Here is a 15,251-nt window from a genome sequence, read left to right on the forward strand (position 1 = left end):
ACAAATAAATTAAATCCAAGTTGATCTCTCAGCTATTTTACTGCCATGGCAGTGGTTAATAATACCTAATATGGGTCCTCCCACTTAGGTGAAATACCAATGTTTCTTTTTTACACTCCTTATTAACACCCAGTCTCCTGGTTCCACTAGTTGGTTTTCCTGCTGGGAAATAGAACATTTCTCATTAGTTTGATTTTGTTTCTGTTGCTCTTCTAACATACTCCTCATATAATCAGCTAAGTTAGCTTCTTCATCTAACTCCCACTTGTTTTTGAATTTTGGTAATCTGTATGGTCTTCCAAATAACGTTTCATAGGGTGTTAGCCCTGAGGTGCTTGTAATGTTTAGTTGGAAATAGTTCTATCCATTTAGAAAATGCATCTATAATGACTAAACAGAACTTTTTCCCTTCACTGTGGTTTAGCTCGATAAAATCCATATGAATTGTTTGAAAAGGGTATTTTAGTTTTGGAAATTGTCTCCTTCGTGGTCTTAAATTCCCTTGTGGATTATGTTTTGCACATGTTAAACATGTTTTACAAAAGAATTAGTTATTTACTCGCTGCGAGGAGAACGGACAGAGATGTGCTTTCAGTTACAAATCTCCTACCGCTCTGAAAACCATCTGTCCGACCCTCTCTTTTTATTATCTTTTCGGGGGTCCCTAGTTACAAAGAACGTCATTCTCTAAGGATGGGAAACAACAGCTGCATCATAAACAGGTCATAAACACCATTATCTTTTAACAACACACTTCCACAGTCTCCATCTTTTTAAGATCAGTGCGTCATCTGTTCAGCGCAATCAGCCTTCATCTTTTATGACCTCCTCAACTGCGGACTGCTTCCTTCTCAGCTCCATTTATGACCTTTGCCTGCAGACAACTCACATCCTTTACTCACACAAACATCATGAAAGGTTATAAAAATCAAATAGTCAAGTTAAGGATAGGAGAAAATATAAGATAAATCTATATTAAATTATTCCAACAATTATTATTACCTCCTATTGACCAATTTCCAAAAGTTGGAAATTTCCTGGAAATTTCTTCACTTCTCTTTTTGTGTTTCATTCTTACTCAGCTGTGCATGTTATTAAGAACAGAAAATAACAAAGATATGCTGTTTTTAAACAAAGACAAAAATATGTTAAGTTCTAATCTCTTAGATTTGTGTTTGGTACAAACTTGGTTTTCATAAACAGGCTTTATGATTTATAAAATAAATGAGTGAATAGAACTCTATTATATCATTAAGCATTATAACAATAATTAATTTTTTATATGTGTAATGGAAATTCTTTTATTAAGTGTTCCAAAGTGTGTGACCTTTAGGTTACCTCACTCCTCAGAACATCTGTGTTAGAGGAGGAAGCTGTAAAAGCCATTATCAGAATTTAATGGTTAAAACCCATCATTTAAGGTGATGCCTCAGGAAGAGCAGATGGGTCTGTTCCTAGGTAACTTTGTCACCTCTGAACCCGAGAAGGGTCTAGGGCCATAAAACACAGACTCTTTGAAGTGTTGAGATAACACTGTCATGTTTGGTATAAATACTGTGTGTAAATGTTGATCGGGGCTCTGCTTCACTGACTAAACTCAGTGTCAGGGTCTTCAAACGCTTAATGCCTTTGAATAAAACTTATGAAGACAAAGTCCGGATTTTCTCTTGTTGTGAGTCAACTTCTCTCCACTTTGATAAGAAAATTCCACAACATATGCATAAAAAAAGATAATCTGTCCATTATTTATTCCTGCTAAAGTTTTTTTTAATGTTTTCTACAATCTGTTCCAGCTTAAGGCAAACAGGCAGCTAACCCATCAAGGATTAACACACAGAGAGTAAAAAACTAGCATTCTTAAATTTGCAAAAATGCTTCAACTTATACACAATTCCAATATGAGAGGACAGCATTGCATCCCTGGCAATCTATTGTACAGTTTTGGCCAACAAGTTTGAGAAACGCAAAAATGTGCCTTCTTGAGACCAGGCCAGTGTGGAAATGTCACCACTTTACTGTGCGTGCAGAAACACTTCGCCTTCTGCTATTCTGGAGATGGAGGTGACCATTGTTGACAAAAGATTTTAGAGATAAAGATTTTATTTGTTTAATTTTGTGTCCTTTCTTGGCACAATCATGCCATGTGGAATAGCTGGATGCCTACATGAATTGGGGCAGATTTCCTCTGCAGAAATGTCTCAAAATGGAATCCTAACTGCACGATTAACTTTATAAGGCCAAGGTAGGATCCAGCATCAAAGTAGGCAGGCCACATTGATGTAGTAGTGACCTATGTTTGTATGAACATCAGCCACTTGGATTATCTGTGTGTCGGTGTGCATGTGGGTGGTGAGCATGTGTAGAAATAAGTGCGTTTTGTAAGGGTTAGGGTTACGCGAGAGAAGAACGATAGAAGGCCTGCAACACTCAGTACCCAAGAGCAGCAAAGACAGGTGGACTAGGCTCCAGACTGCCGCAGCAGTCCCAGCAAGACAAACACAGGCCATCCATACATCCCACACAAAGGTAGACATCTGAGAAGCATTAGAACGGCTGCTCCCAGGCCAAAGAGGCAAAGAGTGAGGCGCGGGGCCACCAGCCACTGCTGCCACCAACCACGCAGGCCAAGCCAGCGAGCCAGGAACCCAGTTCCCCCAGCAGCTTGGGCCCCCAACAACCCCCGGGAAAAAGATCGCCTAGAACCAGGTAGGGGATACTCCGCCCCCCAGATCCCCCAACCCTCTGGGCAGCCGTCAGCACACTGTGGCACCAAACACATTGAAACACAGTCAATGACCATGGTTCTTGAAAACCAAGAAAAAACTATGATCATATTACACAAAACCAAACCCTATATCCTAATTAGGGGACTTCTGGGGACAATTCTTTGTTAGATTAAAGGGGGCTGAGTACAAATGCAAACCGCACTTTTTGGATTTGTTCATTTTTTTGGGCTATCACATACCATCCCAATAAAACACACTGAGCCTTGTGGTTCTAACATTGCAAAAGGAGAAAAGGTTGAAGTGATTTTAATTCTTTTGGAAGGGACCGTAAGATTAAGAACATGCCAAAGCTGAAAATGACACCCAAACTGACTACAAATACAACAATTTAGTAAGTCAGGCTCTGTGAGCCAAACTGATCTCCAGGACTGTAAGAAACACATTTTCTTCACTTGTCTAGTCTGAGATTACCCTGAAACACAGTCATTTACATCAAATGCTGGGTGTTAATCTCATCAAAAGGGAAGTATATGCTGGAAAAAAGTTTCTTTTTTACACAATAAGGATGCTCATCTGTCATTTATCTCTAATCACATATGGACTTAATTAAATTCAGGGCTTACCACATCAATAAGGGGAAGTCTTGTTTTCAGTTTTCTTGGAAAATGTCAATGTATATGATTCACAAGAACATCATGACCTTTTGTTTTCTTCCCAGGAAGCTTGCAAAAGATTTGTTCCTGCAAACCTTATATGGCTTAAATAAGTGCACCAGTGAGTATAAATCTGGCTAATTTAGGAATCTCCACTGCTGATGTTCTCTGCTTTCATTAGAGCATCTCCTCTCAATGATTGTCATTTCAGTGAGAATTTATTGAATCATACAACTTCTCCTTTACTTGATTGCCCTGCTTGCACAAGCTAATTACTCTCAGGTGAGTAAGCTGATCATCTGAAATCACAAAGAGGGGTTACAAGTATTTATTAAAGCCTGAGACTTTTTCAACAGATTTGATGTTCAGAACCTGGAGTGCATCCCTGAAGAGGCGGTGTGGGATCTGAAGCTTGGCTGGACAGCGGGGTCAGATCATCTGTGTGGGCAGACACACGGAGGTTCTGTCACATCATTTTACATGCATGCTTTCAAATATCTTCAACATGTAAATTTTACTGTTCAAAGTTAAATGAATGGCTTGATCAGTTGCAAAAAACTTAAGATTTCAGAAAGGATTGAAGGGAGGAAAATTATAGACTTTTAATTTGACATTACATTATTTTACTTTTCACAGTAAATTTCTATTCTATGGTGGCTACGTGGAGAAATAGGGAGTGACATTTAGAAACATTTTCCAACCAGTTCCTAAATTAGAAAAAATAAAAAAACAAGTACAAGGGTTAGAATGTATTGTTTTAGAGCACAGAGTGCCTGACACAATGTAAAATAAAAATAAAAAGAAACATGAAAGCATCTAAAGTAGTATCATAGATTAGAAATTGACGGCTACAGTATGTAAGCAAAAACTATCACCACTATTGTATTTTTTATTGTTTTATTTTATTATATATTTTAGTTTTTTTATTTAATTTTTTCAAGTTTCAAAGCAAAATTACTTTCTCATAGTGGGATTAAATATCTGATCAACCCGGACCAAAGTTTGCACTCAGCTCCGTTTATAAGCTGGGTTATTGTTTACTACTTTAAACTAGACACATTTTTAAAATAAGATTTGAGAGATTTACCTTGAGACTAATTTTATTTATGTCCAACACCATGAAAAATTACAAATCCTCTTGTGTGAACATTGATCAAGAGAATGGCACAACGCAAACGTCCAAGCTAAATTGACACCGGTTAGGAGAACATCCAAAAAATGATAACCAGCACTGCATTGAAAGTGAAGAAAGATTAACAGTGAGTGATGATTATCAATTTTTGAAAATTGATCAATGCTCCAGCATAAATTCAGGAAAGCAAACAAATGTGTTCTTTATTCATGCAAAGCTCATTTTGCCACTTTACGTGAGAGATCAGATTTTTTAACCAAAGACTACATGTATGTTTAACCCTTCCTAAAACAAATGACAAAATGTGATGACGTCAAAGATTTAAGAGTCTGCTATAATGTTTTGTCTCAGTTCTACTGATTTTCCAACCTATGGCATGTATGCTGTAAATTAGTAAAACAAAGTTCCCAGAGAGAAAGTTGAAAGTGCACCCCGGTACATACAGTGGCACTTCACGTAAAGATGTGTTAAAAAAATCACATTTTTTTAAGCTTTTATTTTATTAGCATGACCTCTCACTGAAAATTAAGAAAGATCTAGCTTTTATTTTGAGAACTTTAATTCAGTGGGGGAAAAAAAATCTTGAAAAATAATTGTTTTAACAAAATTGCTGGTGTCACAATTACCGGCATCCCCAGAACTTAGCTTTCTTCTAAAACATATCACAAGGTTGGAGCGTAAAGTACAGAGAGAGGGATATTTGACCATTCCTCTTTTTATCTCCAGATACTAGTCCTAGAGCCACTTTTTTGCTTTCTTAGCTTTACGTCATTCCACATGTTTTTAAACAATTTAGGACTGAGATGATCCAGGGAGATTGATTCTGAGTCTGGTGAACCCTTTATGTCTTGATCTGGTCATTTGTTTTGTATCATTATTTTGCTGAAAGACCCAATGACAGCCCATTTTTATTTCTCTGGTATAGGCCACCGGACAAAAAAGATAGTTCAAATAGTTTATAAAGCCATGCATCCTAACAAGTGTCCAGTTAAAATCCCAGTAGATTTTAGCAAACTCAAGATGTTTAGGCTTTTCTTTTTCATCACACACAAGCAATCAGTTGGCTGTCATGGAGACTCTATTCTGCAGTTTTTACCTTATCGTCCTCCTCATTGTTTGTGGTAACAAGATAAAAATTGGCCCTTGACCAGTCTAGTGGTCAGCGACTAAAAGAATAGGTCTCTGTGTCACATCATAATTATTCCCATAAAACAGAAAGCCATGAATTACTAATAATTAGAAGTTCCTTATTAGAAAAACAACCAAAGGATGATTTAAAAAAAGTCTTGAGTAAATTGTTTCGAAATCTGTTTGGGGGTGCCATTAATTGTGCCACCAGTGATGTTGTTAAAAACAATTATTTTATGCCCAGGTATGCTTTATAGCTTAGATTTATTAGGTAGGTGCTTTTGATGCCGGATAATATTCCATTGGTCCCTTTGGTAAAATTATTTAATTTTAGAGACATTTGTGAGACAAATATACCCACCCCCCACCGGTTGTATTTAAGCAAATCCAGTTCATATAGTAATGTTTACATTTTTAAGTAAAACTATTATTGAGGCTCAGTTTTATAACACTCAAAATCAAAGGATTTGATTAAGGAAGGCACACTTATAACATCAGTAGTCAGTTTTGCTTTAAAAAGAGAAATGTAGAAGTTTATTCAAAAAGAGAGGCTGTGAGAGGTGGAGAGAGGCTTCTTAATTGGAGTCACAGTTTCTTCATTATAGTAAAAAAATCCCTTGTTTTTGCAGTCCAACCAAGTTTTTCACCCACTGAGTGGTGTCCCACTGGAGCAGCTGGCCACATCTTGGAGAAATTCCTTTAGAGAGGTAAGATCATTTTATTCAAGAATAAAAAAAAGAGACAAGGCTAATTATAAATTAACTCACCACAATGTTTATACATCTCAATCATTTGGACTACTCTAGTCTGATATATATTTCTTATGATTACATATTTCTGTTTCATTTATGGCATTTTATTGGATACTGATTATGCTAGCACATTTTGAGGAAACTAAATGACAGCCAGCTAAAGCTAAATATAAAAAGGGTTCTTTTTAGGATGCACATTTTTTACTGGTCTTAAAATATGTTGACACATGTTAAAAAAACGTTCTCCATTAATGATTTATGTGGAATGAATGAATTAAACTGTGATTGTTTTATTGGTTTACTGTATTTTCTTTGTTAAAGCTTCCAATGGTTTGTTTCACCAGTGTAGTAAAATTCACATAACCAATATATATAGGAGTGGCAATCAAAAAATCAGCTTCCTTCTAAAGCCTGAGTCCTTCAGATAGACTGCTGAAGTCGGACAAACCACAGACAGACAGCATTGTGTGGATGATTTGAACAAATCAAGTTAAATCAAATTTCCATCTTGTTTCCTTGGCGACCAGCAAGCTTTAGTTTTCGAAAGGGAGTAACTGCTTTCACGTGTGAGCAGACAGGCTGTGTTACTGGACATTACGTAGGGACATGTTCAGTTCACTTCAGTAATGGGGGGGGATTTGCCTCAGACAGACAAAAAATCTGGATGCATTCCATTCATGTCCACCAATTTCACACACAATGAGATCTGTGTTTTCCTTTTATTAAGCGTTAACAACTTAACCGACTTACGGGCTCCACTAATGTGAGAACGGTTGGACGTCATGTGAAGGAAACATGTCACACTGTGTGTAATGTACTTTCACCGTGAAAATGTGTGCGCGTGAACATGAGTGCTATCACATGTTGCTGAGATCTGAGGAATAGCTTATAAGTGAAAGCTAACTGTTTTTGGGAAACAACACAACAAGCTAGTGCTTTTCTCATGACTCTATAGGTGCCCTGCTGCTTTAAAAGGACATATTGAAAGTCTACGATATTTTCCTTATAAAGAAGGACGATATCTGATAATCAGTCTTTGTAGTGTCTTGTTTCATAGCTTCATCTCTATAGCACTAAGTCCATGCTTAACCAAGCATTGGTATTTTTCAGCAGAAGTGACTAGAAATGTGCTGTTTAAGTTTAACAATTAAAACTGCTTTGTAAAACGTTATTAAAAATCTTTGTAATGTTATTTTTGTGGCTGTTTTATTAGTGAAAAAGACTTATTTTCTGTTTGAACCATTTAATCACAAACTTCAATATATTCTATTGGGATTTAAGGTGATAGACCAGGGAGAAAGAGGTTGAGCAAGCTCTGTGTGTCCAGATGGTGAAACATGGTAGTGGCAGCATCGTGCTGTGGGGATGCATTTCTTTAGGGACAGGGATGCTGATCAGAGCTCATGGAAAATGAAAGTTAAATACACGGCAAATTTTTATGAAAACCTATCGGCGACTATAAAAAAAATGAGACTGAGGCAAAGGTTCACCTTCCAGCAGGACAATAATGCTAAGCATTAGGTGTGTGTGTGTGTGAGGGGGCTCTGAGTACAAATATACAACACAAATATACAACACACTTTTCAGATTCTAATTTGCATGTATCAAGTTCCTGCCATGTTGTTTCAACTTACAAATAAAAGGAAACTTTATGATAAAAGACAATTTTATAATAAGTTATGTACTTCTTTGTTGCTCCATAATACCCTGATAAAATACTGTACCTATAATGCTTAAACGTTTTGGTACATCGATAATTTTGGAAGGCAAAATATATTCTCCTAAAATTACCAGCAGTTATTGGAGTCAGATGTTTTGGAATGATTGTTAGCTTAGCAGTAATGTTTCTTCCACTAATGGTATCACTTTTTTCTTTATCTGTCAAGCCCCCTCACTTTTAACAGGATGACACTACTCAACTACCCAGTTCCAGATTTGGACGCTACACTGCAAGAAGTGAGCCGTGTTCTGCAGCTCACACTATGCCCAGATATTTACCTTGAGTTCAAAAGCACCCTGGAACAGCAGAGAAATGCCCTTGAAGAAGCCCAGAGGAAATTAGAGGCCATTGCAGCGGGCCAAGAGAACTGGGTGACTGACCAGTTCAAGAGGGGTTTGCTTTCTTGTGCTGACCCCCTGCCTACTTCAACAGCTCTGCCGGTTGTTCTTCTCCCATCAAAAGCAAAGGGATGCTCTCAGCTGGGGAGGGCAGCTGCTCTGCTCTGGGCAGCAGCAAAGTTGTACAGTGAACCCCTCTTGTTGAAGGGCGATGTTCCTATGGAGCACACTCAGCAGTCTGAAGTGTTTGGTGCCAGCCGTATTCCTGGCAAGAGCCAAGACGAAATTAAGGTGAGATTAATGTAGTAAGGGTTCGAATACTTGACCTGTCTGAAAAACAGTCTGTGTGAAATGATAAGGATGAATTTGTTTCCTGTTCACATACTATACTGTCAAACTCCTCTGTTCATCAGGTCTATCCAGACAGCCTCCACGCAATCATCACCTGTGCTGGTGGAGCATTCCCCATTGACATACTTTGTCGTCCCAGCACCGGTGGACCAGTTTCTGTGCGGTCCTTTATGGACATCTACAAGCAACTGGCCCAGGTGATGGATCTGCCCAAAGCTGGGAAACAGAACGATCCCTCTGTCATTTGCAGCCTCTCAACTTTGGAGCGGAAGACCTGGGGAGCTCTCAGAGAAGAGATCCTCAAGCAAGGAGGCGATCCGCAAAAATCACTTGAGCTCATGGAGAGTGCCATCCTTACACTGTGTCTGGAAGACAGTGAAGCACCCTGTGAAATGCCTGATATCCTCAATGCAGTGAGACTGGGAGGAGGAGGAGACACTCCATGTCTGCGATATTATGACAAGGTATATCTAAGATGTTTTTTAAATGATCTATTATAAAACTAAAGATAAATTTAATATTAGGAAATATAATTAAGGATTTCCATAGTCTCAATGTGCATAAAACAGGTTGCACATCTGCAGAGAATCCCTACAATCAAACTAAATATACAAATTAGCTAATTTTATTTGAAAGTTTAAGCAAACATTATGATCTACTAGATGATGAACAACATATTAATTTAATGCAAAAATGTTTAGATCTTAAAATTTACAATTTCTGTAAGACCTCACTGTTCAAGAACTGACTCTGGCCTGGTTAATTGAAAAGAGTAAAGAGTCTTCAAACCAACCAGTAGGATCATTAAAGGACAAAGCAACACCAAAAGACTTTTTGTCATTAGGAGATGGATACTTTGAAGAAATCTCTAAATTTATGCAAAGATTTTAAGTTACAAACAGAATTTTGTACTTACAAGTTTAAAAGTTTTCATATTTTCAGTGGTAGCTGAATTTTCAAAAAGAAGCTGATACCATATTTTCTATTTCTTTTTTTTCTTGCAGGTGCTGAATCTAGTTGTGTTTAAAGACAGCACAGCTGGGATGGTGTTCGAGCACAGCGCTGTGGATGGAATGGTAGCTTCTCTTGTGACAGAACATGTATACCATCTGTCCGAGACTGTTGACTTAAACCTTGTCAATAATGACTTAGGAGCAATGAAGTCTGACACAATAAACACTGTTCATTCTGCAAGTCCAAAAGTCCTAACGTTCCCCTTTCAAGGGATAAGTAGCCTCCAACAGCAACCTGTATTGACAGTAGACAATGTAGTTCTTACTTTTGATCTCCCCTCCTATCCTGATGTATTTTCAACGCTCAGAGAGCAGAGGGGCCTGTATGATGCTTGGATCAACTTCTCCTTGCAGCTCTCCCTTTGGCAAACTCTTGGAGAGTCTGCTGCTAAACACATGCTTGTCACCCCTACACATATGCGGCACTACAAACATGGCCGTTGTGATCCCACGTACTCACTCACAATGCATTCCCGCAAGTTAGTTAATACCTTGGCATCTCGCATTTGTCCTGATAACACCATGCAGTACACTAATGACTTACTGCAGCTGTTCCATGTTTCTTTTTTGGAGCACAAAAGGCTCATCAAAAACACCAAAACCGGTCAAGGTGTTGGTCCTCACCTGGCCGCTCTACGGCAGTCTTTACCATCTGACAATCCATTAAGGAAATTCCTGAATCCCTTTGGATGTCCATCTGTATATCTCACAGGTTCTGATACGATGGAAGGTGTAGAGTGTGGGGTAGGAAATGTTTATGCCCAAGACCAACTTGCTGTAACCTACCTTGGGAAGAAAGACAAGGTGCAACTGGTGCTCAATGGAAAGGGGACATTTGCTGTTGTTCTGAAGAAGCTTCAAGAAAACCTTGAGATGAATTTGAAGTTGTTGATGCTTTTAGCTGTTAGGTATGCCATCGCAAGCCAAATGGGAGCACTTGACTCTCTGTTAAAACAGCATCAAACGGAGCAGATGCTTCATTGCCAAGATAATCTTGACAAGGACAAAGGCACTGTTAACGCTGCATCTGGCATGTGCTCTGATTACATTCTTGTGATTCATGGAGGTGCTGGAGAGGATATGATGCTGAACAGTAAAGTGACAGAGATGATTGAGTTTGCACTGCAAACAGCCTTAACCATTGGTGCCCAGATTCTTGAACAAGGCGGCAGTAGTCTGGATGCTGTTCAGAGATCTGTGGAAGCCTTGGAAGACTGCTTTCTATTTAATGCAGGTAGAGGTTCAGTGTTTAACAAAGATGGCAAAAATGAAATGGAAGCAACCATTATAGATGGAAATGGAATGAGATCAGGATCTGTTGCTTGTGTGAAAAGTGTAAAGAATCCCATCAAAGCAGCCAGATGCGTGATGGAGAGGAGCTCACATTCACTTATTGTTGGAGAGGGAGCTGAAGAGTTTCTGCAGGGGTTGAATGACAAAGAACAGCCAGTTGGGCCACAGTATTTTTACACTGATATACGTCACAAAGAGTTAATTGCAAAACTCAGTGGTGGAAATACCTCAAAAAACAACCACCCTCAGACAGTTGGAGCTGTGGCCTTGGATCGTCGGAACACATTGGCAGCTGCAACCTCCACAGGTGGGTTGGTGGGAAAATTGAAAGGACGAGTAGGGGATACTGCAGTAGCAGGTGCAGGAATATATGCAGATGACAAGGTAGCAATTACCTGCTCTGGAGATGGAGATGTGTTTTTAAGGAGCAGTGTGGCAGAAAAAATAGCCAGTCTTTACCACAACAAAGGCTATAGCCTCAGACAGGCCTGCAAGGAAGTGATGGCCAAAAATTTGAAAAATGTGTGCGCTGGCATCATAGCCGTGGATAAAAAGGGTGATGCTGTCATTGAAACAAATGCTGGTGTGATGTTTGTGGCCTCAATGACATGTGGTATATCAAGGGTAGAGGTTCTCAAACCTATGAAGAGTTTTACCAATGTGATCTGGGAAACAGAGGACCTGGTCGCCTACCTGAACCCTAACCCCTGGACCCCTGGGTCAACAATTCTGACTAGAAAGACTCTGAGTGGGGCTAACAGCATCTTTCAGTTGCCAACACCTGATTTTGTTGCTATGCTACAAGGTGCAAAAACAGTATCAAACCTGTTATGTGAGCGACTGGGAGTACAACGCTGTGCTTTGATTTTTAATCCAATCCCTGATAAACCAGCACAAATCAGACTACTCCCACTCTGTGGATTAGAACCAAAGTGGCAGCCCCATCTGGCAGAAGAAAAGGAGTTCCACAGTTATGACACAGGCTTCTGTAACTCAAAAAGTGGCCCACGCTGGGATGACAAGGCACTGACCCAAATTCAAGCCAAGATAAGAAATGCACTGCCTACACCAAATGCCCCATCTTGCTTTGACTACTTTGGTGACCCTTCCAATGATAACCTGTTTAGCCAGATTGTACAAGGAGAGCAGCAACAGTGGAGAGTGTGGGAAGACAGTCAGCATGTTGCCTTCCTGACACCATACCCAAATAGACCTGGTCTAACTGTTGTGGTGCCCCGCAGGCCCCTGTCCAGTGACATCTTCAGGCTCAATGATCCTGACTACAAAGCTCTGATCTTAGCCACATATAAAGTTGCCCAACTGCTACAGGAAGGAATCAAGGCTCCAAGTGTTGCACTGATCTTTGAGGGGTTTGAGATCGACCATGCCCATGCCAAACTGTTCCCTCTGTTACCTTCACCAGATGGGGCAAAAGCTGTCAAGCTACAACCAGAATTCTTTCCAACCTACCCTGGATTTGTGTCATCCTTGGATGGCCCACCTGCCGATGCTGAATCGCTCAAAAACATCCACTTAAAAATCACCCAGTGCAGGCCTCCTTGTTCATGGAAAGATCCTCAGGTTCACTCCACACTGGCCATGAAAAGCCAGTGGTATCGCAACCTGTTCCAAATTCAAAACACTTTATTCCACAGCACAGTGGAGTATTTCCACAGTTCTTGCCAGTACTCCTATGCTCTGACCCCTCTCACCACAGACACCATATCTTCACCAATGGGTCTGGGGTCTGACTCAGAGCCAGTGTCTGTAAGTCTGCTTGGGCAAGATGTCTACCTGGCTGACTCAATGCAATTTGTCCTTGAATACTTCCTTCGCTTTCAGGAGAACCTCCCCGGAACCTACTACATATCTCCTAGCTTTAGAGGGGAAGATCCAGATGCCACACACTTGAATCAGTTCTACCATGTCGAGTGTGAACTCTTGGGGGACATGGACGATGCCATTTCCATTGCAGAGGGATACTTGGTTCATCTCACCAAGTCTATGTTGAAAAATCACTCTGACATAATCCAGAACTCTGCTGGATCCCTAACTCACGTGACAGAAATCCTGAGCAAAATGGAAGGAAAAACTTCTCTGCCAAGAATCCCCCTAGATCAAGCCATTTCCATGATGCCCTCTGCTGACTGCTTAGAGTGGGTGCAAGACGGCCAACCCCACTTTGGTAGGAAGCTAACCCGCAAAGGGGAGTGCGTTTTAATAGAGAAATTTGGTGGTGCTCTTTGGCTAACTGAGATGGACCACCTGGCAGTTCCCTTCTACCAGGCGTACGTGCAGGGCACAGGTCGGTGCAAAGCCAAAGCAGCTGACCTCTTGCTGGGGCTGGGTGAGACCGTTGGTCTTGGTGAACGCCACTCTACCCCTGAGATGGTCCAAGAAGCCCTGAGGCACCATGCAGTACCAGAAGATTCCTACAAGTGGTACATTAGCATGCGCACAGTGAAGCCACTCCTCACTAGTGGATGGGGCATGGGGACGGAGCGTTACTTGTGTTGGCTGCTTCAGCATGATGACGTTAGAGATCTGCATATCATACCAAGAATGAAAGGAATAAAGTACATGCCCTGATCATAAGACCACAGCAGACAATTAGGCCAATAAATGTAATATATTTGTGGTAACTGGGTCATACTAGATTATACAGTGTGGATTCTGAGCTCACAAATACATCAGGGACACGTAATTTATAACTTGGATCCAAATTTCTATTTTTCCTTCTGTTTCTCAGCTTCTAACAATGTCCTGTAGCCTTTTGTCCTGAATATTGAAGCCCTAAAATTTAGTTAGAACTGAATATTACACTGGATACCACTTTTATAAAGTACATATATTAAAACTATACTATATTAGGTGGTCATTTTCTTTGTTAAAGTGTCAGTTAAATATAACACAAGTTTATTTTATAACCTGCTTTTTATTGCTTTGTGTTAGGACAAATCACACAAAACAAAATTATGTTTTTCAAATCAAAGACAAACAACACATTTTAGTTTTATTTACGACTGTTTTTAAAAATCATTGGAATCATTCATGTAAGCAGGATTTCATATTCCTGTTTTTGTCCTATGCTACTTGTTGATTTTCAAACAAATTATTGCTTTTAAAGTCAACTGAATAATTAATCATTGTAGCAAATAAATATTTACCAAAGATCTAAATGGCCTTAGAGATATTTTTTGACATTTTCCATAAAAAATAGATGAAATGATTGTATTTCATCTAGTTTTTCTCTGTATTCCGTTTTGAAATGTCTCTTATACTAGCTTTTACCAGTGTAAAGTAAAGTTGTTTATTGCTGGAATATTTCTCTGCCTTTGCTACAGTTTTCTGAACAACGATTTGCAAAGCCAGTTTGAATTACCCATGTTAACAGCTAACACAATTTTTAAAGTCGTTTAACATTAATTTAAAAAAGGTTTTGGGTGAACCAAAATTGTGAGCATTTTGATGTTTTATGCTAATGCTATTGTAATGTTACCAGTGATTGAGTAATTCTGTAGTTAATTAAATATACGCATACAGTTTATATACAAACACACATCTAACGATGAATTTTACAATTTTCCTCACAGTAAAAAAACTGGTTGTGGTGGATAATCTTTTTTTCTCAGTGATTAAGAGCAGTTCATCTGATCACTAAAATTGAAACACTACCGCTTACTGCAGTTAACCCTTCTATAGTAATCAGTCTTAAGTTTTTATACTTTTTTAATTAGGCAGTTTTTGTCCACGTCAGCTGTGAGATCTGTATAACTGCTTTGCAGGCTGTTTAAAGCTTTTGAAAGTCAAGTCATAATGACTGGGACAAAATGATGTAATTGCTCATACACCACAGTAATTTGACAACATAGAATTTAAAACATTGGTTTATTAAACCGTATATGTATGGATTTTCACGATACAGACCAACAAAGTAGTTTTTTAAAAAGTTAAAAATTAAATAAAATGTGATGTGAGTTTGTATTTAGCCCATTTTCATATTATACCCTGAAATAAAATCCAGTGCAACAAATTGACTTCAAATGTAACTTCATTGGTAGGCAAATATAGTCCATATGTGTGTAATAGAATCTCAACATAAATCCAGCTGCTCTATGAAGGCCTCAGAGATTAGTTAGAGAACA

The 15,251-nt window shown here is 39.1% G+C and overlaps 1 protein-coding gene across 2 annotated transcripts; it reads left to right on the plus strand.

Annotated features, from left to right (window-relative positions):
• The first annotated feature begins 1,608 nt into the window (after nt 1–1,608).
• LOC124863825 lies at nt 1,609–15,143 on the plus strand. 2 transcript variants are annotated; one of them, XM_047358329.1, is made up of 7 exons: nt 1,609–3,500; nt 3,591–3,661; nt 3,736–3,839; nt 6,269–6,346; nt 8,278–8,740; nt 8,863–9,264; nt 9,805–15,143. In XM_047358329.1, exons 5-7 carry the CDS (start codon nt 8,297–8,299, stop codon nt 13,693–13,695), a joined length of 4,737 nt encoding a protein of 1,578 aa, XP_047214285.1. In that variant the 5' UTR covers nt 1,609–3,500; nt 3,591–3,661; nt 3,736–3,839; nt 6,269–6,346; nt 8,278–8,296; the 3' UTR covers nt 13,696–15,143. The 2 variants fall into 2 exon arrangements, with proteins under 2 accessions (XP_047214285.1, XP_047214284.1); XM_047358328.1 differs by having other exon boundaries at nt 1,609–3,661.
• The last annotated feature ends 108 nt before the right edge of the window (nt 15,144–15,251 follow it).

Source organism: Girardinichthys multiradiatus, chromosome Y, assembly GCF_021462225.1.
Source record: "Girardinichthys multiradiatus isolate DD_20200921_A chromosome Y, DD_fGirMul_XY1, whole genome shotgun sequence".
NCBI classification, from domain to species: domain Eukaryota; kingdom Metazoa; phylum Chordata; class Actinopteri; order Cyprinodontiformes; family Goodeidae; genus Girardinichthys; species Girardinichthys multiradiatus.

Bases quoted from the DNA above. Each gene is read 5' to 3' on its own strand.
- LOC124863825 (XM_047358328.1), top strand. From the start codon at position 8,297: ATGACACTACTCAACTACCCAGTTCCAGATTTGGACGCTACACTGCAA. The intron at 8,741-8,862 runs GTGAGATTAATG...TCTGTTCATCAG, and splicing joins AGAGCCAAGACGAAATTAAG to GTCTATCCAGACAGCCTCCA. The intron at 9,265-9,804 runs GTATATCTAAGA...TTTTTCTTGCAG, and splicing joins GTCTGCGATATTATGACAAG to GTGCTGAATCTAGTTGTGTT.